At 38.5% G+C, this 26,759-nt stretch overlaps 3 protein-coding genes across 5 annotated transcripts in view; all 3 read right to left on the bottom strand.

The window, feature by feature from the left end:
• Positions 1-948: 948 nt before the first annotated feature.
• prkra (protein kinase, interferon-inducible double stranded RNA dependent activator) lies at positions 949-8,987 on the bottom strand. Of its 2 annotated transcripts, none has more exons than XM_088353420.1 (8): positions 8,771-8,987; positions 5,848-6,011; positions 5,684-5,765; positions 3,675-3,753; positions 3,117-3,234; positions 2,956-3,053; positions 2,727-2,889; positions 949-2,223 (listed from the first exon to the last, which is right to left on the bottom strand). In XM_088353420.1, exons 1-8 carry the CDS (start codon positions 8,815-8,817, stop codon positions 2,072-2,074), a joined length of 903 nt encoding a protein of 300 aa, XP_088209546.1. In that variant the 5' UTR covers positions 8,818-8,987; the 3' UTR covers positions 949-2,071. The 2 variants fall into 2 exon arrangements, with proteins under 2 accessions (XP_088209546.1, XP_088209548.1); XM_088353422.1 differs by having other exon boundaries at positions 2,956-3,050.
• A 2,104-nt stretch (positions 8,988-11,091) lies between these two features.
• On the bottom strand, positions 11,092-13,020 carry LOC148352682 (protein FAM237A-like). Its single transcript, XM_088353497.1, has 2 exons — positions 12,651-13,020; positions 11,092-11,189 (listed from the first exon to the last, which is right to left on the bottom strand). The coding sequence occupies exons 1-2, from the start codon at positions 13,018-13,020 to the stop codon at positions 11,092-11,094; spliced, it is 468 nt and encodes a 155-aa protein (XP_088209623.1).
• Positions 13,021-21,333: 8,313 nt separating this feature from the next.
• adam23b (ADAM metallopeptidase domain 23b) overlaps positions 21,334-26,759 on the bottom strand; it is a 67,134-nt gene continuing 61,708 nt past the window's right edge. The window contains exons 25-26 of one of the 2 annotated variants that reach the window (XM_088352608.1): positions 24,929-25,019; positions 21,334-21,684 (exon numbers count right to left, since the gene is read on the bottom strand). In XM_088352608.1, coding sequence (XP_088208734.1) covers positions 21,639-21,684; positions 24,929-25,019 — 137 coding nt within the window. In that variant the 3' untranslated portion in view covers positions 21,334-21,638. The remainder of the gene's footprint in view (positions 21,685-24,928; positions 25,020-26,759) is intronic. The other variant, XM_088352610.1, reaches the window with a different exon arrangement.

The raw sequence follows: 26,759 nt of genomic DNA, 5'->3' as shown, positions 1-26,759 counted from the left end.
CTGTGAAAAGGTGAAGCAACTGGAAGCCGTTTTAACGTCAGAGCAGCACCTTTTCACGAGACCCTGTGAATCAAATGAATATGCTACAAAGGTGAGTTAAAAGGTCGCAACTCTGATCGCCAAGCACTGCAAACCTTTCACAGGAGTTGTATTTATGAAACATGCAAGGCTGAATAGTCAGCTCTCACACATTTTCAGCTTACCAAATCTGGCCCGCTTTCTGAAAATTTTGGACACCCCTGCCCTTAGAACATGGTTCGTGTTGGGTCAAAGCGATTCTCTGAGAAATTTGATTTCTAACTGGCATGAGAAATTATCATAATCAGTGTATTCAAATACATAATGAATTCTTAAAATATCTGTAAATTCAGGAGTACAGGGCGCACCTGATTAAAAGCCGCATGTTCAAATTCAAAGCCCCAGTGTGTAATATTTTACTACTAGATGGCACTGTAATGTTTAATGCAAACAAAAACCAGTGCCACAGAGCACTGCGTAGCAGCAAATTGCCAGGTAGGGATTCCACTATGTAAAAGAAATACAAACTTCTCAACCGATGATTTTTTTCAAATTAAAATTAAAAATGCTATGACAGTTCAGGTATTTTTACCCAACATTCAGATCAATGTTTTTTACTGAATACATTTTTGTACCACTAGGAGGCACGAAATATTACACACTGTCCTTTAAGAACAAAAATCATTTTTGTCTTTATACAGGCTGCACCAGATTCAAAGCTAAGGCTTAAAAAGCCATAAAAATTGACATCAATTTCTTACATTTTAATTTTGGTGCACACCTGATGCCGACCACACGGGGAATTTGGCATTGGCACCGTGCCCCTGCACACCTGACGCTGTTTTCGACTAGGTTGTTTCCTGTTTTGCTCTGGTCTGGTATTGTTACGAATTTTGAAAACCTTTGACCATTAAAGATGACGACTACAAAGACGGGCAAATATTTACTATTGCTACGAAGGAATACACAAACGAGGGCTTGCGTAAAATGTGAGCCATATATTTCTGTACAACATCGCCAGGACAACCATACTGTGGAGAATAGTGCCAAAATGCAACACAGACATGCCTTTTGGTGTTGTTTTCATTGGTGATTACAACAGTTTTTAACCAGATTGCATTCGCTTGTTACCGTTTCTCAAAGATTTAAGTGAACGACCTAACATTGATGCAAATTATACAAAAATAGAAGTGTAGATAGATAACTTCCACTGCTGCTCATTTCGGATGTATACATTGAGGACTTGATTTGAGGTTGAAAAAGTTGAAATATTGTTGTAAATATTAAATAAAGTACTGTCAAACCTCCGGTTTTGCTTCTGTTATGCATTATATGAACATTGGCAAAAAAATGAATATTTTCTCTCAAATGATAAATGTTTCCAGACGCCACTGCGGTGTTTTATATTAAGAGCGCATGCGTTGAGCCATAGAGCAGCTGGCTGTATTTCTATTTCACCATAACAAAAGATCAAATAAAAACCAGGATAATACGCACCATATTTGAAACCAAAGTGTTTAGAATTTCACAAAACAAGCAGACGTTTGTAGTGCATAATTTACGGTGGTCTATTTTATATACTTAAATAACCTAGTGCCCTTATAGAAGGCTGACGTTTCAATGGTTGAATGAACCTATTTCAACCCTACCTCTAAAAACTAAAACCTAGTAATATCATAATAGTAACATTGAAAACATAAATTGTTATTTAAGAAATGCACATCAAACTGCTAGTTCCTTGCGCCAATCATTAACAAAAAAGTAGCTCTCTGCTTCAAAAAGGCTGGCGACCCGATACACACATTTGCAGCGAAGATGGCATTTGTGTGGATTATACAAACAATACACTCGAAAAATTTGTGTCTGCGTCCCTCCAACATGCGTCAAGTCCTTTTCAATAGTAACAAATGTCCAAAAAGAACCACGGGTGACCAGCTGCACAGCTTTCTCGTCCTTGTACGTGAACAAAATTTGAATTTGATGCTTTTCCATTCTAAATCACAAAATCTGAATTTGTAGTAGTTACTAAAAATGTTCTCCCAATTTGTGGGTTTTACTTGACCATGATCTTGATGTACTGAAGGGCGCTATGTGCGGCGGATTTATGGGCGTTACCGCTGGAGATGCCTGTGCCGTGGCAAACGGTGACAGGGGAGGTGGACAGCTCCAACAGGCACTGGAACTGCCCGTTGGCCGTCAACTCGTCTGGAAAGAACACCGAAAGGCAGTAAGAATGGTTTCTGTGGGAAACTAGAGGTCAATGTATTTTTGTTAAATAGTGCAACATTTTTTAGTTGTTAAATACGACTAGCACTTCTACATACATGATTATTTCATCCCCAGATTGAGATTCTATCTACAATTTATCGTAGCTCGAACAAATTTTCCCCATAGGAAATGACTGAAAACCAATTAATTTGTTCCCTGCAAAGCATTCAAGTTGATCCTAAATAGATATAAAACACAATCTTCCCTAATCACCAAAAACACACTCGAATGTAGTTATAGAACATATAAATACAGTACAATAATCCGTATCAAAAATTTGCTTGTTACACGAGCAAGTCGATCTACAAGCACGATCTTGGAAAAAATTAGGTTTGTATACTCAGGTACCAATGTTTTTTGAATTTCTCATAGCCTGTATGTAGTGGGGGCCCTGTACTGAAATTGGATTAACTTAACTCCCTAAAGAAAAACAAACCTACCAATATCCAAATAGGCAACACCAAAGCTTTGCTCTTTGGACAGCTCGTCCATAAGCTGTACATAGTCCGTGTTAGGCATACTCAGTGGGTTCTTCCTCAAGAAGGAAATCTTCTCAGCTGAGGAATTCTTCAAATTCTCAAATCCTACCCTGGGTTTTGGTGTCTGGGTCAAAAAAAATCATGGTGAGTTGCTACATTCATCATCAAATGAGTACTCTGCGTGACGCACCCAAGTGATTTCTGAGGAGCCCGACAGACTCTGGAGCTTGGCCACCATCTTCTCGGCAGCCGCCTTCTTCGCTGCCTTTTTGGAATTGGCGACAGCTGCTTGGTCAGAAAACAGGAAAGATGAACCCTGTGTCCATTTCAACTGAACGACATGCTTCTTACCGGTCTCCGACAAGGATTCAATCGCACAGGTGACTGTGAATTCTCGCCTGTGTGGTGGACCTGTCTCCAAAAGCGTGGTGTACTCTGGAAAGCGCCAGCCTTTTTGCAAGCACAGCTCCTATCGAGAAGGAAATTTAAGCAAAATCTTCATGCTGAAAAACTACAATACCGATGCGGTTAGCATAAAGTTAGCGTTAGCATAACGGTGCCTGCAGGCAGAACCCTAGTTTAAAACAGGCATGAAAATGGGTCAGGTCTTAATGAGTTTCAAGTTTCGTTTATTTGAAAAGGGACAAGTATGCTCCATAAACCCATGTCACATACTATAATATTTACGCCAAGGATGTTTCTTAATGTCTGTCCACAGAAGGGCTTTTATTGAAAAAAAAAAAACATTCATAAAATACAGAATATTATAAAACAGCACAATTGCAGAGGTTACAGGTGATCACATATCTGACCTCTGATTTAAAAGCTGCCCGATGAACGAACGAGTTAGGTTCCGGAGGATCCTTCGTAAGTTGAATTAGTTCGTAAGTTGCTTCAGTGCTATATTACCTGCAATGTGCCAACTGAGTTGGGGATGCCGTTTGAATCTACTTCTTCACTGTTGTCCTCTAGCTTCACAGGAAGGCTCCTGAAGGAAAGACATCAATATCAATACACCCGTTTTGCTTAATTAGACAGGCCCCAAAATTAAAGTCTGTGGTACACTACAGCCTCTGTCCTAGAGACAGTGTATACTCTTCCCCTACTGAACTCTATCCCATCTAAATGAGCTGTCCCCACCCAAAAAATTTGATCTCCACTGCCACTGCCCAGCCCAGGGCCGCAATTCGCGCAGCGATTACGATGCCTGGGAAAAACAGTTATGTTCTAGTAAGGTAACTTTTTTCTTACATCAGATTGGGGTACAGTAATCTCTCATTTATCACGGGTGTTAGATTCCAAAAAGAAACCATGATAGTTGAAATACATTAAGTAGAAAACCTTTATTTTTTCATTATTATACAATTAAATATCTTATTATACACTAAAACGGAAGAACAAACCCGTTTTTCAGGATGAAGCATTTGTTTAAAAACTGATTTTTTTTTTTCCAGAAGTAACCACCATATCGTCAAATAATACTAATAGGGAAGATTGTTTGGCCATTCAGAATGTAGAACACAATCCGTTAAAAGTAAAACAAGTTATAGTGAGGGGTAACTGTATTCAGATTGGCAGACAGTGTCCAGTAGAGTTGAGTTACTATTGCGAGTAGAGAACGATAAGGTACAACTTTTGAAAAAGATTTTTGTGTGGCAATTTAGCATGCAAATCACCAATGATGGTTCAATAGATAGGTTGTTGTGATTTATTTTCTTTATTATAACTTTCAAATGTCCACGTAATCTTATTTAAATGTCTCCAAATTGAGCTGTTAAGTATGATAAATTGTATTAATATCACAGCCGTTATTTGCAAACATGCCACAGTTTCAATTCGTAGTGTAAGTCCCTGCTTCAGGGAAGCGCATAAAAGCTTTACTTAAAAACACACATGATGCAGCTATGAAGCACACAAACGACCTTGAATGAATGAATGAACCTTGCTACTTTGTAGATTTTGGTGAGTGACAAGAATTAAATCATCCTTTACTTACTGTCCAAAGTTAAATGCGGAATTGATGTCTATTAGCCTGATTATGTTGCTTGTGCTATGGGATTATTAGATTGTCAATAGTCTGAAAAAAAGACATCGGGATTGCTCCAATCAGTACCTAGATAACAGAGGTCATATTTATTTGTAAAGTCTGTAATCATAAAAAGTATCAAAGTACTGAAGGCAGTACTCCGATTGTTTGGAGTGTAAAGGAACTTGTTAAAGTATAGCGACAATTTTATTAATAGAAAAAAATTAATCAATGCACCGAGGTCGCAAAAGACCGGGAAATTTCAAATTAATACTGTATTACACTGCTTTAATAACTTAAAAATCAAAGCTTTACACCAAATGTTTGCGTAGGTTTTATTAAAATATGGAATATAATAGAATAGAATATAACTTTATTGTCATTGTTACAAAATGGGTTAACATATTGTGACAACGAAATTGGGCATGACACTCCAGTTTTACACATTCACAGTGAGGTATGAGCCAAGAAGATAAAGGAACAGAGACGATAAGGTTATAAAACAAGGGGGATAAGGCTATAGTTATAATTTACATGGTATTTACACAAGAAATGTCGGCATGTGGGATGTTACATACAGTGTTCTCGTGATACCGTTGGTATCGTAAGGGTTGTGCAATATTGCATTTGGTGCAAAGTCATCATAGTGCAAAAAAATAGTCAGCATATGCATTGGTGCAAACATAGACATCATAGTGCAGAAAAAAGAAATGGTCAGACATTGTGCAAGGTGAGCAGTAAACGTAGTGCAGTCGACATGTGCAAGAACATAGACATGTGTACCATTATATTCGTATGAGGTAGTGTTGGCATGAGTTTTCAGTTTTTTTGTGCGGTGTCTGTTTTGAGCAGTGAACAAACATAGTGCAGTCAGCATGTACGTAATACTCACAGGGATGATGTGTCCACCTTTAAGACATGCAGCGCATTGGTGGCAGCAATGTGTTGCGCCACCTTTTTACTGGGACCTTCACCTGGAAAACGCAACAACACTAAATTATATGAATGTCACATAATAAAAAGAGTTAGTTTAAAACGCACTAATCGGATATAAACCTTTGCAGCAGACGTCTCCGATGGTAACGGATAACACGAAGCTAGGCCGATGGGCCTCGCCCCCAGTTTTCTCCAGGACATAGGTCGGGGTTTTTCCGTGTTTGATGCCATATTCGTTTAGCATTTGGATTGGGGTCTTGCAGGGGACTGCATCTTTATTTGAGCTGCGTGCAGTCAAACAGTTAGGTAAAAATGTAATTATTGGCTCGATGGATTTGAAATTTTTCTATGGAGTATCATTTGTGGGGTTATTTTGCAATGTAAATATCACACCTAACTTTCCGTTGCCTAAAATGCTAACAACACACAGAAACTATCACAACACATTTAAGAACGTTACATTTTAAAATGTCAAACACATAACAATCGAAATACACAAAGTTCCATTGGTTTATTTGAGGAATGTGAGTTAAAAGGTGGGGTGCGTAGTTTGAGCTGACCTTAAAAAGTCTCAAATGAAATATTTTCTCTATAAAGCATGTGTTAACAATGCCCAACTGAGTCCAAAGAGCCTTTATATTTTTTCCCACCGAGCCCATCTGCTTTATTTCTGTGTTCCTACTAGGGAGCGCATTACGCTAAAGGAAAAGAAACGGGGGATTGGGGATGAAAGTGGTGAAAGCAAGAAAAGGACCATTTCAAATACAATCACAAGTTTATTTAATTTACTAAATAAACAACATAAACAGCATCTTTCTGAGTTCTTTCAACACTCGTAGTGAATTTATTGTCTCTTATTTTGCGCAACAGTGCAAGATTTTGCAGACTGCATCTGTTCCACAGTATTAGTTCTCATTATCTTCCGTTACTTGGTGACGTTGTCATCTGTTATTAGTGACTGAGAATATGCAGATTAGAAATGGGCAAGACGAGACAATTTAAAAAAAAAAAAAAAGTTTTATTTTTAATTTCTCGTACAAAAAAATGTTATACGGCATGGTGGGTGGATTCCTTAACCACTAGGGTGATAGGGGCACCAGTTCCTGTGGTGTGTATTGGGCAAGTACAGCCAGATGGTGCCCATCCCTCTCAAGGCCAACAAATGTTTCCACCCGGTCTACACAATTTAAAATGATCAAAAATCGTATAAAATACAAGGAGAACGTCAATTCTGTGCAGTATTTAATTTACTTAAAAACTCGGTGTGTAATATTTGACTACTGGGTGACACTGTATTGTCTATGAGAATGAAAACCAATGCCACAGAGCACAACATGGCAGCAAGTTGCCAGACAAACATGGCGGTGACCTCAGGTAGGGATTCCAGCGTGTAAAACACAAATTTCTCAACCAATGAACTTTATAAAAATAAAAATTAATATTGGTATGGCAGTTGCTGTATTTTTGCCTAATACTCAAATCAATAACTATTTACTGAATGAAAGTTTTATGTACCACTAAGAGGCACTAAAAATTAGATAGTGTACTTTAAGAATCTCCCCCTACCTAGTGTTGAGTTTAAGATTTCATACTTAGGATTTTTTCATTTGTTTCTGTATTTCTGTAACGCTTTATGTTCCCTTGAAAACAATTAACTTTGCATTTTTGTTTGATTGTTTCGTGAAAATTTTGTTTGCAACACTCAATAACAAAAGCATGAGTGACGACATATTCACGTGACCGTCAGCGGAAAACTGCCTTATTTACAAGCGACCAACCTATGCTAAAGCCCAAAACATTAAATCATAGTCCTTAAACATTATTCTTTATAACTAATTTGGGTCATTAAATATAAAGCAATGATATCCCGAGGGTGGCAGCATGGTGGCACAGTGGTTAGTGCGTGTGCAGCACAGTTCTGAAGTCATGAGATTGAACCTCCTGTGTGTAGTTTGCATGTTCTCCCCGAGCTTGCATGTTCTCCCCGTGCTTGCATGGGTTTCCACCCACATTCCAAAAACATGCATATCAGATTAGTCGGCCCGTGTTGTGCCGAGAAATGCATCCCTGCAGAGATATGCATCCCCTGGCTACTATAACCACTTTTACCTCGTTGTATCTCACTTTTATATCACTTTTCGGGAATGTAATGGCGAACATATGACCAAAACCACTTCGTCTTGCATTTGTTGGGAATGTAATACAACTTAATCCATTCCGTCTTTGTTTTTGTTGTGAATGTAATCGAACGGTAATGCACACCGTAAATATATCACTTTTGAGCAGGTAACATGTTAATTTTGCCTTTTTCTACTCGAATCGCTCGTATTAAAACTGTTATGCACTCTACCATAAAGCTTATTTCAGCATAATAAGCTTTATGGTAGAGTGCATAACAGTTCTCAAAAGTGATTTAAATACGGTGTGCATTGCCGTTTGATTACATTCACAACAAATGCAAAGACGGAATGGTTTAAGTTGTATTACGTTCCCAACAAATGCAAGACGAAGTGGTTTTTGTTATATGTTCGCCATTACATTCCCAAAAAGTGATATAAAAGTGAGATAAAACGAGGTAAAAGTGGTTATAGTAGCGAGGGGATGCAAATCTCGGCAGGGATGCATTTCTCGGAATAACACCGGTCCAAACCGTCCCTAGGTGTGAATGAGCTAGCAAATTGTCTGTCCCTGTGTGCCCTGCGAATGGCTGGCAAACAGTTCAGGGTGTCCCCTGCCCTCTGCCCAAAGACAGCTGAGATGGGCTCCAGCACCCCCGCGACCCTACTGAGGATAAGCAGTGCAGATAATGGATGGATGGATATCCTGAAGGGAAAAAAATACGTGTATAAACGAGCGTGCCCAGCACCGAGAGACGCCCCTAAGCCGGCTTTTCCTGGTTTCATTTTTAGCTTCCGCTTTACCGAAAACACATCTATTGTATATCTTATAATCAAACGACGCTTTTAAAACGTTAAGACGCCATCTTTTTAAATGTATTTGATGTAAACGCACCTCATCAAGTTTGGGCGAATCAGGTACATACCTCGAGGAGTTGGACAAGCTCACAGCCTGCTTCATTTCTTGAGACATATTCTCGGCTTTGGAGTCCCAAAGCGTTTATCAGCTTCTCATTTATTAAATACTTGAATCATATAGTAAAGGGCGTTTGTATGGACATTAACAGTAAATAGAAACTCGTAGCACGAATGCTAAAGGACTTCCATTGTATCTAACCCAGTAAGGTGAGGTAACTCTATCCGGTTTAGTGGGATGGACACCGGAAGTGACGTCATTGAATTTATGCATGCTTGTATTGGGATTTTTTTTCATATAGAAGACAAATATAGCGATATATTCAAAGTTGACGTCATGGACGCAGGGATTTTTTAAGGGACAGTATGTTTTAATTGACCTCAATAGGTCAGCGTGTTGTAGCTGCATACAAATGTTTAAAGCCAAAAGAAAAATCCAAACTACGGAAACTTAAAGTGACCAAACCACCACGTTTTTCTTTTCAGATTTTTCCTGCCCACTCTTTTTCCGAAAGAAAAAGTAAGATAAGAAAATAAACACGGAAAGTAATGATTAAAAAGAAAAAAGGAAATAAATAAAATTGTAATAAATGATAAAGGGGGGAATTGAAAGAAAAAACATATATAAGAAAAAAGCAAAAATAAAAAAGGAAGGAAAAAGTAAAAGAAAGAAAAGAAGAAAAGTAAGAAAAAAGAAAGAATAACATAAGAAAATGAAAGGGTAAAAAGAAAAATAGAACAAGGATAAGAAAAAAAAAAAAAAGAAGGAATAAAAAAAAAAAAGAAGAAGATAAAAACAGAAACAAAGAATAATTGAAAAAAAACATTGCAAAAGGAAAAAAGGAAAGGTTTTTGGGTGTACCCATAGCAGCAAGATGGCCAACAATCACGTCAGCTCTCACATCTCATTTCAAATAAATACAAAATTACAGTATTTTGAAAAAGATTTGCTTTTTAGGGTGGTTCATTCAGTTACCTTTTTAAAAAATCTTTATGCTTTTTTTTTAACGAATTAAGCTTTGTTTACCACTAGAAGGTGCTAAATAATACATACGGTCCTTTTAAAAGTTAAATATGTACAATCTGACTTTTTTCTTTGATTTATGTAATTGACTAATGTTTCTGAGGAACACAAAATTAATATATTGAATTACATGTCTTTAATTATACTTTCTTGCCTGTAAATATCTCATCTCATCTCATCTCATTAGCCGCACCGCTTATCCTCAGTAGGGTTGCGGGGGTGCTGGAGCCCATCCCAGCAATCATCGGGCAGTGGGCAGGGGACACCCTGAACTGGTTGCCAGCCAATCACAGGGCACACAGGGACAGACAACTCGCTCGCTCATTCACACCTAGGGACAATTTGGACCGGCCAATTAACCTAACATGCATGACTTTGGAATGTGGGAGGAAACCGGAGTGCCCACGCAAGCACGGGGAGAACATACAAACTCCGCACAGTAAGTCCGGTAGCTGGATTTGAACCCACACAGGAGGTTCCCAAGACCTTAGAACTGTGCCGCACACGCGCTAACCACTAAGCATATATACACAGTGAAGAGAATAAGTATTTGAACACCTTGCTATTTTGCTATTTCTCCCACTTAGAAATCATGGAGGGATCTGAAATTTTTAAGCGTAGGTGCGTGTCCACTGAGAGAGAGATAAACTAAAAAGAAAAATCCCGAAATCACAATGTGTAATGAAATGATCTGCATTTTATATAGCGCTTTTCAAGTCAATGACTTCCCAAAGCGCTTTACACTGTGCTCCACATTTCCCAATAGCGGCCTTGCAGCCATGTAAGGCGCTAACCTGCCTATTGGGGGTATCAGGGGTTCAGTGTCTTACCCAAGGACACTTCGACATTTAACACGGACGAGCCAGGATTCGAACTGGGATCCCTTGAACCCAAGACGAGCGCTCTACCTCCTGAGCTGCTGTGGTATTTTTTAACAATTTATTTGTGTGATACAGCTGCAAAAAAAATATTTGAACACCTGTGTATTAAGTGGGAGGAATAGCAAAATGCAGGGTGTTCAAATACTTATTTTCTTTATATACAGATACAGCAACTTCTTCATCTGGTTCCCGTTGTTATCTGTTATCATTATTTTTTGTTTCGTTCCCACTTCACACCAGCCTTCGTGTGAAAATACTGATCCTAGTTCCTGAATCACTGAGGAAAAAAAACATTTCGTTCCAAAATTCCGAGTATCACAACGTACAATATACATTAGTCGAAGTCTGTAGATCGAAATCATAATCCACAACGCACATATAGTACAAGAAAGGAAGTAGAATGAAAAATCTTTATTTGAGGTGTCTCTCAAGTAGTTTTGCTGTTGGTGGTTTTGATGTGACCTTTGTGTCTCACTCTGAGCCAAAACCTCCAGTTTGCTCCTGAACTGTTGAATTTGAACACTTCTGTGAATACACAAACACAAAAATACACAAAAACACGTTTTAAAAATAAAGTACATTTGTGGTTGCCAGGTGGCAAAATGTGAAACTGATAAGTTGTTATTATTGACAATAATCAAAAAAATCTGCAGAATAGAGCCAAATACTAAAAGTATTTGTGTGTACCCATGACGATAATTCTTTTTTAATGTCATTTTTAAATTTTGTGTTGCTTCAAAAATATATAAAGTTTAATATCTACCCTGTATAAAACTAAAAATGTAAAAGTAACTCATGTGAGTCCTTAAATTAACAATAAAATACTGCAATGGAAATAATAAAAACTACTCCAGAATTACTACAAAAATAGTACTGTGAAAATGATTAAAAAATAGCTCAAAAAGGAATAATAACTCAGAAAGATTATGACCAAAATACGACAAAAATGCTACTACAGAAATATTATGATAGAAATATTCGAAAAATACAACCACAGTAATATTACTACAAAAATGTACTATGGAAATACTACAGAAATTCCACAGAAATAATACAAAATATTACCGAGAAAATACTAGAAAAATACCACTGCAGAAATGTCATGAACGTACTACAAAAATAAAAGTAGAGTAATACTACATAAATACTACAAAAATCTGACTGTAGACATACTACAGAATACTACAGATATACTACCAAAAAGTACTTGATAAATACTAGAGAAACACGATAAAAATACTACTGCAGAAATGCTATGAAAGTACAATAATAAAACTACAGTAATACTACATAAATAATAAATGTTTTACTTGTTAAATAATTTCCATTGTAAACAATTATTAATAATACAATTTTGGAAATAGTAGCGTTAAACATTTCTTATATTTTCTTATTTTTTTTCCCCCACAATGGTCTACTTGAAAAATGATTTCCATTACAAAAATGTAATCATAACAACATTTTTAGAGAGGAAAGTATTCATCATTTTTCATCATTTTAAAATTTATTTTAATATTATTATATTTTTCAATGTTTCTTTGGGAAAATAATGCATGGCAAAAATTGATAACTATGCCTAATAAGATTCCATAGCCTGATGAGTTATCAAAATTAATTCAAAGATAAACCTATTTTTTTGTTTCTGATTAGAACAAATGAGTTTGATATGCGTTTCTAAAATAACATGTTATTACTATGGTGTTACTATGTTATAACTATCAAGTCGTAATAATTAAAGGTTAAAAGAGGCTTAGGCAACCACGAAATATCATGACAGCTAAACACATTTTCTAGGAAATCACAATGACCCCGTGATATATTTTCAGAACTTGTTTCAGGTGGTTTTTGGAGATCTACAATAAAAAAATGTGAAAGTACAATGAATTAATAAGCCTAAGATTATTATTATCAATTAATTCATTTTCCAACAAGTTGTCCTCTATTTCATTATTTTTGTTAATATGGATTTTGAGCGCCGATACTCACTGTCAGTGGTGAGTGAGTGCACCCGCGTGACGTGTCTCCTTCCGAGGCCGTGGCTCCTGGACATGACACAATCCAGGTAGAACTCCCAGAAGAGGCGCGCCAGGTCCCAGAACAGGGCGGTGTGTTTGCCCTCCTCCGACGCCCGCAGCCCCTCCATCAAATCCCAGAAGCCCGCCGCCGTGTCAGCCACCCGGGGCGAGCGCATCTCCAGGAGGCGAACCGACGCTGAGTTCCAGCACTGCGCGTTGGCGCGGGGCACCGTCAGGGGGTCTACGGCCGGCCGGGGGTCGCCCGGTTCACCGTGGAGCGAGCCCACCGCGCTCACCGCGCAGCTCAGCAGCGCCAAGAGCGCGGCCGCCGGCGGGCCCATCTGCAGGGGCCGCGGAGCTCTTTGGAGAAGAAGCGCAACCCCAAATGGAAAATTAAGAATGCACTTAACGTGCAGGAATTGTATGAAGAATAAAAACGTGTGCGTGCGTTTATAGAGCTTTGTTGGCACCTGAAGAAGGCTTAATCTAAATATATTGATGTTGGGGGGAGGTTCAGGTAGTCATAAATGATAAACGTCACTCAACCAAGAAAATGAATCACTCAATTGGAAGCGCTAACCAACAAGTGTGAGGAGAGAATAGGTGGAGGCTTGCAATCTGGATTCTTGATTCTTTTCATGGTTAAAGTAAACAAAATTCTATACATGAACTATCATACTAACATTAACATTTTTTTAAACAGTGTGGTCAAATATTACCCATTGGGGCTTTAAGAGAGAAATTACATATATAAGTCACACCCGGTGTATAAATCACATTTTTGGGGGAAATGTGTGCGGCCCCTTCTCATGGTTTTATATATATATGTATATTACTGTTTTAAGGTAAGATATCATTAAGGTACTATATGCTAGCAAAATGTTCATCCAATGGGGTAAGATTCTATTTTTGCAGGGTTTAAATAGTTTTCTTGGCTCAATCTAATTGATGTTGCAAGTTTTCTTAAAGGTTTTTTCTTCGAGAATGTGTATTTAGACGATTCAAACAAGCAAAGATATTACAATTCTTTAATGTTTTGACGCATTATTTGTCACGGTTGCCATGGCGCCCAATTGGCCCCGCCCGTGTGGCGCCAGCTGCGGCTTGTTGACGGATCGACTTCCCTTCTATTTGAGCTCAGTGCTCTCACTCAACCTTTGTCAGTCCGTCAACAAAACTCTGCACCGCAAGACGTGGGTTCAGACTCTGTCCGGTTACCTGCTTGTCTTTTCTGTCCGGTATTTTTCCCGTTTATTTTGTCCTGTTTAATATCGATCTCGAGTTCTGTTCCCGTCTAGTTTGTCCTGTTAAATTTTGATATCCAGTTTTGATATCAATCCTGTCTGTCAAGTTTTATCCGGTATCAACCCCATCTGTCTGATATCTGCTCGTGCAATTGGTATCGATCGCGTCGGCTGCTGGCTTCCTGTCATCCCACGCCAGACTGCTGCCTGACGTCTTCCGACCAATGATCGCCGAATCACTGGCATAGGTGTTAACGTGCATGACTGCCCCATTTTCCGTAAAATAAAGCTTGTGTGAGAATTGTCACGCATTTGGGTTCTCCTCCTGTTCCGGTTCTTGACATTATTGGGTTCAAACATCCTAATTTGAAAGAAATAAATACATTGAATACTTCGTTAAATAGCATTTATTATTGTTTCAAGGATTGTGTTATGTTTCACGGATACTACTGCACCTGAAAATAATACAGACAAAAAAAACATCATATCATGTAAATATATTAAATTAGGCTTAAACCCCTTTCTTAATTGACAATTCCAATTATAAGTGTGTCACCCTGGAGTTACCTCGTGCATCCTTTTCGTAACAAACAAGTATTAAATGGTAAATGGTCTGCATTGATTTAGCGCATTTCAAGACACTGAAGACCCCCCAAAGCGCTTTACAGTGTACTTCATACTTACCCATTCACACACACACACACACACACACTCATACACCAATTGCCTGTGTCGCTCATTAAATTGTCCAAATGGAACAGTTGAGTCTGTAAAAAACACAAAAAACAAGCGGGGACGTGAACGCGAACGTTGTTGTACGAGTTCCATTTTGCGAGCTTTTACTGAAATGTCAGCAGCACGTGTAACGTCAACTGTTATTATCTTCACAGCAAGAAGACAATTTTTAACGTTCAATTATGGATTCCTACATGTTGAAAAATATCGTTGCTGCTATTCTAAAATGTCCTATCACTATTCTTTGTCATCTATAATTGGCATGAATGGAATGTTCCCAATGAAAGACTGCAAAAGTGTGACTAATATATATATATATATATATATATATATATATATATATATATATATATATACATCCATCAATTTTCTGTGCTTATCTTCATCCCATGCCCAGCTATCTTTGGTCAGTGGGCAGGGGACAACCTGAACTGGTTGCCAACTAGTCGCAGGGCACACAGAGACATACAACTCACCCACTCATTCACACCTAGGGAAGATTTGGACTGGCAATTAACCTGACATGGAAACCGTGCCCGGAGGAAACCCACGCAATCATGGGGAGAACATGCAAACTCTGCATGGGGAGGCTGTGGTAGCTGGAATTGAACCCTGGACTGTGGGGCTGCACACTAACCACCAGGCCACCTTATATATATATATATATATATATATATATATATATATATATATATATAAAAGTAAAGATAAGATCATTTGGAGTACATATTACTCATCTTTAAGTACATATTACTACATATTACACACTACTACATATACTATAAATTACTGCACCCATAGATTAGTAATCTGTGAGTACGCAATACTAATCCATGTGTATAGATTAGTAAATTGCAGGTTGAGGTAAATCAACTGTACAGATTTGGAAATGCAGTAAATTGTAGGGTGCAGATATGCAAAATGTGGGTACAGATTACCAATTTATAGCTCCATATTACTGCGTTGAAATTAGCAAATTTGGTGTACAGATTCCTAAACTGCAGGTACAGCTTCGTAAATTGTAAACTGTTGGTACTGTTAGAAATTTAGTAAATCGTGGGTACATATCGGCACAGATTACCAACCTGTGGCTACAGATTACTAATACATGAGGAAAGATGGGCAAAAAAAGGGGAGAGATTAGCGAACCGTAGGTACAGATTCATAAATTGCAGGTCGAGAAGACTAAACTGTGGGTACCGTTGTAAACTTGGTAAAACGTAGGTCCATATCGATAAAATGTTGGTACAGATTACCAACCTGTGGCTACAGATTACAAATACGTCGGTAAAGACGGGAAAATTTGAGCTACAGATTACTTAACTGTGGGTACAGATAAATTGCAGGTCGAGAAGAATAAACTGTAGGCACAAATTTGTGATTTTTGTACATTGGGGGTGCGGATTAGGAAAGATGTGCCTACACATTGTCATCATTTGGCTACAGATTACTACTATGTGTATAAAGATGGAAACATTTGGCACTCAGATTACTAACCCGTGGGCACAGTTGACTAAAAAACAGGTCGTGAGGAGTAAACTATGAATTCAGATTTGGAAATTTACGGTATGAATTACAAACTAAGGGTATAGAGTAATAAATTGATTGGACATATTAGTACATTGTGGCAATTTGTGAGTATAATTTGCTCAAAATTGAGTACAGATCAACAACCTGTGTCTACATATTACTAATATATAGGTAAAGAAGGAAAAATGTGGGATAAAGATTACTGCACTAAACCGTGGGGTAAAAATTAATGATCCATTATTCTTTATCTCATATTGCTGTGAGCGGGGACCCGGCAGAGCCCACTCTTGTCAGGCCAAGGAGCTTTTTTTTGCCGTTACTGTATTCACACTTAAATTGAACTGCACTTGTGCGGCCAAGATCCATTATCCCTAATCCCATTTTGCTGAGAGCAGGGACAAGGAGGTACTTTTGTCAGGGTCATGCTGTTCTGTCCTGCCTAAAATAAAATTCTAAATTGTGGCTGCGATTCATTATCCCCAGTCAACTACTACTGAGAGCAGGGGCCGACAGAGCACATTAGTTTTGGGTTGGGGTGCTCAATTGGCCATTGTGAACAGCCTTAAGATTAATTCCACTGTTTGGCTGCAATACCCTATCCCCAGTAAACTATTGCTGAGAGTTGAGGCCGAGAGCAAATTGGCGTCATGCGGGTCGACTTTTTTTTGTTATTTCTGTCTAAAATGAACTGCAGCAGTGCGACCGTGTTCCATTACCCCTGATTGATTAATGGCGGCAGAGCGCATGATGAAAATAGGGGTGGATACTTCAGAGATTTTCACAAGCAGACTTAATACAGCCTGCGAGACGATGCTGAAAGAAGCAAAAGAGAAAACTGAGTCACATTACGGCAATTGATTGTTACTAAAGCTAAGCGCCAGTTCCAAAATAATCCACCCATTGTAGCTATATTGCATATGCCGTTTATCAACCACAGAACATTTTAAAGCAGTGAATTCACAAATTCAGGTAAACATAATCATAAAAACGGTTAAAAACTTGCACTTAAAATAGTGTTTGTGTGCTATTTTTGTCTTTTTCCAGTTTGAATTGGTTTCCCTAAGTTACATAAGTGTAGTGGAAATTAATTTAATTGTTGTTTTTCTTTTTCTATTTTCCTTTTTTTTTCTTTTACAAATGTACAGTTCATAAACACGACAAGGGATTAAATAATTACAGGAAAAAAACCGCAACAATTGAATCTTATACGTCCGAATAAAATTTATTCGGGAGTCTCTGAAAGATCCCCAATCCTACAGTTAAGGCACATTTTCATGCCATCAAGTGTTTTTTCTACCATTTGGCCCCCAAGCTAAATTTAGTTTGACTACCCTGAATTATAGTAAGTGGGTAAAGGTGAGCAAATTTAGCGCACAGATTACTAAACTGTGACACAGATGAGAAAGTTGCGTTGATATTTTTGTACAAGTGTAGCACATAACCAAGGAGTTTGTTGCGCGAAAAAGACAAAAACAGGAAGTTAAAAGGAGTCAGTAGTTTATTGACCGGACCATGTATACATGATGCGGCGAGGAAGGACAGTGGACGAGCAAGACGAAAGACATTTTGGAGCAAAGACGGATAAAACGTCCACAATCATACCGAGAGGACATCCACAAAAACCCTGCACGAGGCCTCAGTGTGTTCAGGCACCGTTTATGTGAACGTGATTCGAAACATTCGGTATAAGACACACACGCATATGAGAAGTGAATGAGAAGGAAATCATACTTACTCTCACATAAACATCATACATCTCACACATGCCCAACTATACTCTCATACAGACACAGTGCTAGACTCTTGTCCCATGGCCTGAAGGCTGTGTTACTTTCTTTTATGAGATCTCGAACTTCGGTTGTCAGCCAAGGTTTTTGGTTTGCAAAGACCTAGATTTTTTAAAAATGTTTGTGACATTTTCCATACACGTTTTGATGTAAGCTAATACACTATCTGTGTTTCCCTGTAGGTCCTGAATTACTTTCGGACCACGGAGTGAGAAGTGTGCTGAAAACTGTGAAGCCCAGGGAGGCAGCTGGCTCGGATGGAATACCAGGGAGGGAGCTAAAGGACTGCGCAGACCAGCTGGCTAGGGTCTTCATCAACATCTTCATCTCCCTGTCACAAGCCAATTCACTCCACCTTAAAACCTTTACTATCCTCCCCATGCCCAAAAAATGCATCAGTGGTCGCCCTAATGACTACAGGCCTGTCGCACTTACGCTTGTGGTCATCAAGTGCTTTAAGAGATTGGTGTTCCAACACATCAAAGGTTCCCTTCTACAAAGCCACAGTAGAAAGCATCTTGGCATGCAGCGTCACCGTGTGGTATGCTGGGAGCACGGCAGCTGACGAAAAACATACAGAAAGGAATCAACAAAGCCCAAAAGATCATCGTCTGCTCTCTGCCCAGTCTAGACGAAATTGCTGGCTTGTGATAGAGTAGCAGAGCCATTATCATTAGAAAAGACAATTCCAACCCTGGCCATCACCCCTTTGTCATGTTGCCCTCTAGAAGGCGCTAAAGGTCCCTCAAAACTGGGACGGACAGGCTCAGAGACAGCTTCTCCCCCAGGGCCATCACAACCCTAAACGAATACACAAAACTGTAGAAACAAATCTTGGTGAGACTAATGACAATAAAGACAATTCTAATTTTATTTCTGTAATCTCAGACACACAGTACTCTACTCTCTCACACATACCACTATAATCTTTCATGCACACTACTATAGTCCCTTAAACAAATTACTATACTCTAATGCACACACTACTATGCTGTCACACACATACTTCTATACTCTGACATATAGTAGTGTACAGTTGTGCATATACGAGAGTATGTTACATGTGAGAGAAAGTACGATTTCTCCTCAAACGGCCTCTCATACATACACACTCATTCGCACATTTCGAAGTGCTCTCATTTGCTTTCTGCATATCTCATACAAATCAATTCTTTTTGTTGTCGTTGCTCTCCGGAGTAAAACGAAAAAAATAAATCGATGAATATTAGAAGGGGGTTTTGTTTTTTTGGAAATTTCCAACATTTTTGTGCAATGTCTCTCCTTTGCATAGTAAATATTTTGTTTCTTCTCGTTGACATGCACCTCACTTTTATCTTGTAGCGTATTTCCTCCGATAGAATTATTATAAGCTCACTATACAGTAGTGATTGCATGCAGCGTTTCCCGTAGACTGGATTCTATGAGGGTAAAAAGCCGGGTGAGTGGAGGAAGGGGGTGCGAATGTGGGTGAGAGCCCTTCCTGGACGAGACAGGGAAGGCAAAGTGCTCCGTGTGCAACATGGTGATTGCTTCTTTGGCTTTTGTTTTCCACTTCAAATACCGTCACCGACTCTGACATGCTTCTCTGGTATGCCCCGAATCGTCATTATTAGCGTTTCGATAGCCTGCTATAAAACATGCTAATGTAAAAAAAAGAAATCGTTGAAAAATCATTTCATAGGTGAAATTATGTACAGTTTTCGACACCATTATGGCCTCACATGCAGTCCCGTTCGGCATTTTCTTTCCTAACCGGGTGTTTTTCCGTTCTCTTTGGAAGAGAAGTGTTTTTTGCTGACTATTCACAGCTTACGTAGCCATGCAGAGACCGAAAAAGTGCCGTCGTTCTCCAGAATTAGGCTTGCTTGTGATGAGTGGTGCGAAAAGGCGAAAAGGTTGTGCTCGGAAATTGAGTATGGGTCAAAAATAACCCGAATTGGGTCATTATTTAGGTTCGTTTTAAGTCGTTTTCTGGGTTGTTTCAAACTAAATGAAATAGTTTTTCTTGTTTTGCACAAAGTGACATAGATTTTTGTGACCTGTCATGTTTTCAGTGAAATATATTATTTTACTAGCCCATAAGCAGAAAAACAAAACAATTTTAGGTGGTTTAAAAAAGAGAGAAATTTTTGGGTATGTTTTTGCCATTTCTCACAAAATTGCAAATTTTCTAAGGGTTTAGACTTTAATAATAACCAACGATTCTTCTTTTATTGTTGTATTGTACCATATGGCACAATTCCTGGAGATCTTTTCAACAGAATGATCGTATTTGGGTGTTCTTTTTGTTTTGTTCAATATTATATAAATTTTAACAACAACAACAAACAATTTTGGCGGAGGATCAAAAGAAAAAAGACCCAATGTTATAACCGTTATCTTAGGTTATAGACAATCAACACAACGCTTTTGTCATTTATAAAACATGATTTGTCCCTTTGTTTAAAGTGACCCTTTTTTAATTGGGATTTTTTAAAACACATTTTCAAGGTTCTTTTAAACAAACTACACATTTTTTGTTAAAATTTAACCCAGTTAGGGGTTCTTCTTTACAATACAACCCTTTTAAGATTAAAGTTTAAAGCAAATTTACCATTTATTGTGTTTTTGTCATTTAAAAAAAGCAATAATACCCCCTTTTTAACCAACCTTTGTTTGAAATGGGATTTTTGTTTGTTTCTTTCGAACAAAATAACTCAATTTCCAGGCGATTGTTTCATCCCTCCATCAACTCAATTCATGCACCGCTTATCCTCACTAGGGTCGCGGGGGTGCTGGAGCCCATTTTGCTGAGTTACGGTACTTATAGCGCTGTGTCTCAGTTACTTCTATCATCGCCTTTTTTTCATAATCAGCCATTTAAAAATGTACTGGGTGCGGCTTATAGTCTGGAAATGATGGTACAAAAGATAGAGGCAGTAAAGTGACTTTAAATTATTTCCATAAAGGGTCAGCAACCTTTTTAAAGATGATAGCTATTTTTTTTGTTATTGAATAGCCCAAAAGGGCTACTAGTTTAATATGTATTTGTATCATGTTATTACTATGTTATTACCAGGGTATAATTATTACAAGTAAAATTAGAATAGGCTCAGTCAACCCCTAAAACATCATGATCGTTAGAAATCAAATTTCATAGAAAATGAATCATCACTGGTGGGCTACTCAGATGTTTTTAGTGGGCTACCTGTGAACACGAGCACCATGTTGGGGACCACTGGTTAAGAGTGTTTCTAAGAAATAGCAATGCAATTTTGGAAGCTAAAACTGAACGACTACAATTTCACCGTCATTTTAAACAGAATGACTCAATGTATGCCTTTTTTACGTGTATATTAAAAAAAAAAATCGTTCTTGATTTAAGAAAATAAAAATAAACGACGCACAAGCGCCTGTGTCAAAGGAACTGAAATAGTGGCTCAATCCAAACTGGCTTCTTTTTGACCCAACTGTTTTTCCGAGTGTGCGTGCGTCTTACTTCCCTAAGATGGAATTGGTACTTCTGTCCACATTGTCTTTTTTGTCTACTATATACTATTATTATAATAATTCAAGTAAATCTAATGCCAAGTGTCAGCAGCAGTAAGTGTCCGGCTGTCAAGTAGCCAATCGGAAGCCTCGGAGGAGTCCGTCAGTGGTGGGCGTCCCATCCAACCTCGAGCGTTAAATGGCTGTTGCGTTGGGGTCGTAGCGCCTCTTCTTCACATTTCTTGCGAGGAGACAAGAAAACAAATGTTAGCGTTTACCAGTTGCATGTTTGGGACAGCGCCGGTTCAACATGACAGCAGCCGCAATCTTCTGTCTAGACCATTTCTCAGCTAATACGAAATGTTTTGGGTGCTATTTTATTCCATTTTGGTGAAATAGTGTCAGAAAAGTTCCAGGAATGGGGTTGGCGAATGTCAGAGGAAAGAAAAATATGAACACTAAGGTAAATACTGTAGTGTCATCGATAGGACGCCAAGCTAAACCACCAAAGAAGGACCGTGACCACAAGGGACGTGTAATTGAAGCTTTAATTTCTTTTTCTGGATGGTGAAAACTGCAGCAGTATAATACAAAGCATTGAGACCATGTGCCAATAAGTTCGCGAAAATAAACTACATTACCTTTACATCTTTTTAAAGTATTACAAGATATAGGGTTTGTACATTATATAATCACTTTTAGAAACATACGGCATTGCTTTGTTAATACTTCAACATGGATGATGATGGATTGGAAATGCAACGGTCTTGTCAGCCATTGCCGGAGTCTGTTTATGTGTTGATGGGTATTGATTAAAGTAAACTGTTGAAAAATAAATATATACATATAATTTCAAAAACTAAGGCAGGGTGTTATAGCTCTAACACCTCCCTAGTGTCTATTTGACCACGCCTCTGCATACAACATAGGCTTCCTTCATCTCTAAACAATCAAAGCTCACATCATTTTTAAAATGCTGCAATGACATACAGCCCAACTCTCAATGCTGGAACTTTTCTGACGTCCTCTGTATGTTGAAGTAAGGGGAAGAGCTTGAAATTGTCCAATAAATAAACAGTGCATGGATAAAACCAAACACAATTTGAGACAGAAATCAGGGCCAATCTGCCATGTTAACCAGACCAGCTGGACTGCAATAAAGTTGACAGATGTCTTGCCTTTCACAAACCTTTTAAGCCATGCCCGAATCCAAAACTTTCAGGAGTAGGCAAAATGTGGCGTGAATTTAAAAGGCTGTGATGGAAAACGGACCCCCTTTCCTTGCAGTCAGCTTAAGTGTGCATGCAGACGGCACATGACGATGTCTTAAACAACTTAATACATAGTTTTGAATAGACCCTTTCATTTGTTAGTCAACAATGTGCCGTGTTCAGTGAGCAGGGCTTAGCCTAGAGGCAAAAACTAGGGAGGGGGCATTATGTGAACAAGCGTACGCGCTACAAGTTTAGCTTTTAATCATCAAAATGGACAGCTTTGACATTACCGTTTAACAACCTAGCCGAAGGTACGAGAATTCAAACGTTTATGGTTGTTGCTATCGAGTCTATATTACTTATTATATCAGCGGAGTTTCTTGTTATTTTCTTAGCTTCAGCTTACTGTTAGCGTGGAGCCTAAGAGACGCTTCTCTTCAAAAAACTAAAACAAAACAGGAATAATTAAATGTATCTAAAAAAAATTACTTGGATTTTGTGCGCATCAATTTTTTTCACGGGGCAGTGAGTGGCTGTTTTTATGTTGGACCCTTGTATTTTTACAAGGCTACCGTGGGCAATTAGGCTAGACGCTAACAGTGAGCTGAATCTAGGAAAATAACAAGATATCTTGCCAATATAATGAGTAATGGACTCGATAGCAACATTCATAAACGTTTAACTTCGGTTACCTTATATCAAGTGTACGCTGCAAACTGGACATTTTTGATGAGTGCCTCGGTCCAATCTTTCCGCTTTATGCATTTAATGACAACTTTCATCTTTTTCTTTGATCAGGATTGTCGGCTGGGATCCTTTACGATCACTAGCGTTTTTTTTCTCCGATTACGGCACAAAAACACACAAGATGACGACGGGTTTCTTTTCCTCTGTTTTCTGAACAATGCAAACATTGTTTTCGAATCACCGGATACGTCACAATGTTTACAAACAAATGATAGGGTCTATTCATAGGGTTGAGTTCCAAAGTCATCTACAGAGGGAGGAAAGAGGGGGCAGAGGTTGTGGAGGGGGGCATAACAACAGCAGTGTCGGTAACCATTAACAACAAATAAGACAACAGGAGTGATGCAAAACCTCCCCGAACTGTGGCCTGTTGTGGGGCCTTCTAGCACTCATGGTGTCATGCACCAATCCAAAAGAAAGTCCGTCACCGTCAATCTCTAAATCATGCAGTGCGAGGCACGGTGTGCAAGGTGGGAAAACGCGTGGAGGGAGTTTGCCTTAATTGCTCCTCGGAAAGGGAACATTTTGAGTTTACCTTCCTGACTTTTCCCAAACAAGTAAACATGCACAAAGGTATATTTCTTTCCGACAATAATATTGGGTGTAAATCAGGGGTCTCCAACGTGGTGCCCCCTAAGGACAGTTGAGGTGTTCGCAGACCTGTTCTGAAAATAACTAACTAGCGCTGTGTCATTGCGATCTTCTAGTTAAAGGATGTTTTATTGGTTGACGGAGTCCATTTAACCCTACTTCCAATACTTAACATGGTAAGAACATGGTAACGACATAGTAATAAAATAGATTTGATTTATTACTTGATTATATATTAAAAAAAAATAATAAATATATATATATATATATATATATATATATATATATATATATATATATATACATATATATATATACATATATACATAAAATATTAATTATCTAGTTCATGCAGTTTTTTTCAATTGTTTTATGATCTTAACCTGTGTTATAAAATTACATTTTATTTGTGCACATCACAAACTTATCACTGTGTATGCTCTAGTAAGAAAAATGACCAATAATTAAAAGTTTTTTTAATATACATGGTATTTTACCTATTTCATGTTTATCTTACCTTTTATCTCTCCTTAAAGCAGAAAGTGTTAATGCAGTATAAAATTCCTATTAATTTTTAACTATTTGATTTGATGCAATATTTTATCGTTTTCCGGGCTGAACATGAGCTGTCCCGTACCCTTTATGCTGCTTTAAAAATAAGACCAGTACGAATCAGACCTCCCTACTTATTGCTGACCAGTGAATCCTATTCACTGTGGTCATAGCATGCATATCAAGCACCAAGCTCTGCCCAGTCCGCCCGACAGATTTGAGGTTCTGCTCCAGATCCGCAAGAACGCCCTTCCCGGAACCTGGAAAGGACGCTCGGCATCGGCATGTGCTCTGCAGCAGGAGCTCAAACCACCCGGTGTCTAAAAAGCAGCGAGGGATGCTGGAGGTCGAGCAGGAGAAGCATGCGGCGTGTGGGCTTACTTAAAACCCCATCCAGTCCCCCCCAGCACTATGGCAGCCACAAGGATGGCTCCGGCGATGGAACCTATTATTAGATTGGTGGCACTAGGACCTGCAAAAGGGTTACGGATGGGAAAAACACATGAGTTCCTACGCTGGTTTGCATGAAAATTACACACATGATGACAACGTCTGGCATGCTCTCCGGCAGTGTCGGGAGTAAGGCGTTACAAAGGATCGCAATTAGACTTCTCTGTAACAGGTACTGCAACGCATTATTGTTAACATTTTGTAACTCGACTGTCATTACAACATGGTGCGTTATTTGGCTACTTTTTAAAGGCAAATCTTTGATCACAATGCATTTTGTACTTTGATAAGTCCTCCTTTGCTCTGGGGTAACACAACGCTGAATTTAACATTCCTGAGGGGTGGGTGTGTTTATATCTACAGTACTTACAAAATACAACTTAATACAATTACAGTGGTGCCGTCTCAAGCATAGAGTACAAAGACGTGTGGTTTCTCCCCAAACAATATTCTGATATTCTATCTACGGTACATACTCACATTCACCCGTATAACTAAAATAAAATACTCAAATCAGGGATTCAGTTTAGATGTGCATATTTGGTTGTGTGTCACCAGTAACTAGCGGTAGGCAGCACGTGCGAAGGGGGCGTAACCTACACAGGATCAACAAAACCAATGAAGAAAATGTGAGTATAAAATATACAGTAAAAGATTGCTGACTTTTGATCTTTTAATATATAAAATAATTTTGCAAAGTTGGAGCAAAAAAGAAAACGTCTGGTGCTGTAGCTAGAAATAGAGGAGGAAATCTTCAAGTGGTATGAAGACAAAATGGAAATGGAGTGTCTCGACGTTGAGAGTTTGCAAGCTCTTAAGATTGCACAAGCCAAGAAATATGAACGGTTCACTGCTTCCCTAGGTTGGGGTACACCAGGCATGTCAAACACAGTCTGTCTCAGACTTGTTTTCAGTAAAAAATTTCATCGCCGAATATTTAGCTTTGTTTTTCAGTACTATCCTTTACAATTAAGCCTATATTTGTAGCCTGCCGTACCATCTTTTTAAGCACAACACATTTTAATCTCAAACAATGGAACAAAATTGATTTTCATGTTTGGCATTGAATGTGTTAAAATTTAACAGTTGAATGAATGCAGCATTACATCTGAAACAACCAATTTGTCAGTCTTACACTCAGGTTTGATTTCGTCTCCCTCTTGCTTGTCCTTAACTTATTTATTCACTCACTTCCTGGCTTTAATTTGTGTTCCACCCCTGGTGCCACTTGTCCTGATTACCCTCAATAACAACTCACCCTCTTCACTATTTAAACACTCTGTTTCCTCGGCTTGGTGCTAGTTTGTTGCCTTTTTTGTCTTGTCCTAAGCCTTCTTGTCAAAGTGTTGTTATTCCCAGTGTACTGAACCCTTTAACTCTTTTATTGACTTTGATTACCGCCTGCTGAACTCTTGGACTGTCACCTTTGCTGAGTGTGTTAACCAGATCACCGATCCCTTGCCTGCATCTGGATTGTTACCTCGCCCCTGACTTCCAGGCATCGAACCCTATCTGAATCTGTGTTTCTGCACTGTGCTTCCACTGTCGGCCCATGACAACACTACACAAACTCAAGTGGGACCTATGTCTAAAATGCTTGCCTCAATTGTCATACTGCTTTGAAATAAAAAATAAATACAAAACAATAGTTTAAGCACTAAACACGTAATAACATCAAAATACTGCACAATATTGTCTTTAACATGAATCCAGATAAATCTTATTTCTATGAATCCGTGCAAACAAATGTTGCCATCACACC

Source organism: Urocampus carinirostris, chromosome 14 (assembly GCF_059441175.1).
Source record: "Urocampus carinirostris isolate Australia breed hairy pipefish chromosome 14, RoL_Ucar_1.0, whole genome shotgun sequence".
Taxonomy (NCBI): domain Eukaryota; kingdom Metazoa; phylum Chordata; class Actinopteri; order Syngnathiformes; family Syngnathidae; genus Urocampus; species Urocampus carinirostris.
This window is presented reverse-complemented; position numbering and strand designations above follow the sequence as displayed.

Bases quoted from the DNA above. Each gene is read 5' to 3' on its own strand.
- prkra (XM_088353420.1), bottom strand. From the start codon at position 8,817: ATGTCTCAAGAAATGAAGCAGGCTGTGAGCTTGTCCAACTCCTCGAG. The intron at 5,766-5,847 runs GTTTATATCCGA...TGCGTTTTCCAG, and splicing joins CGGAGACGTCTGCTGCAAAG to GTGAAGGTCCCAGTAAAAAG. The intron at 3,054-3,116 runs GTAAGAAGCATG...TTTCTGACCAAG, and splicing joins TGAATCCTTGTCGGAGACCG to CAGCTGTCGCCAATTCCAAA.
- LOC148352682 (XM_088353497.1), bottom strand. From the start codon at position 13,020: ATGGGCCCGCCGGCGGCCGCGCTCTTGGCGCTGCTGAGCTGCGCGGTG. The intron at 11,190-12,650 runs GTGAGTATCGGC...GTGTATTCACAG, and splicing joins GCACTCACTCACCACTGACA to AAGTGTTCAAATTCAACAGT.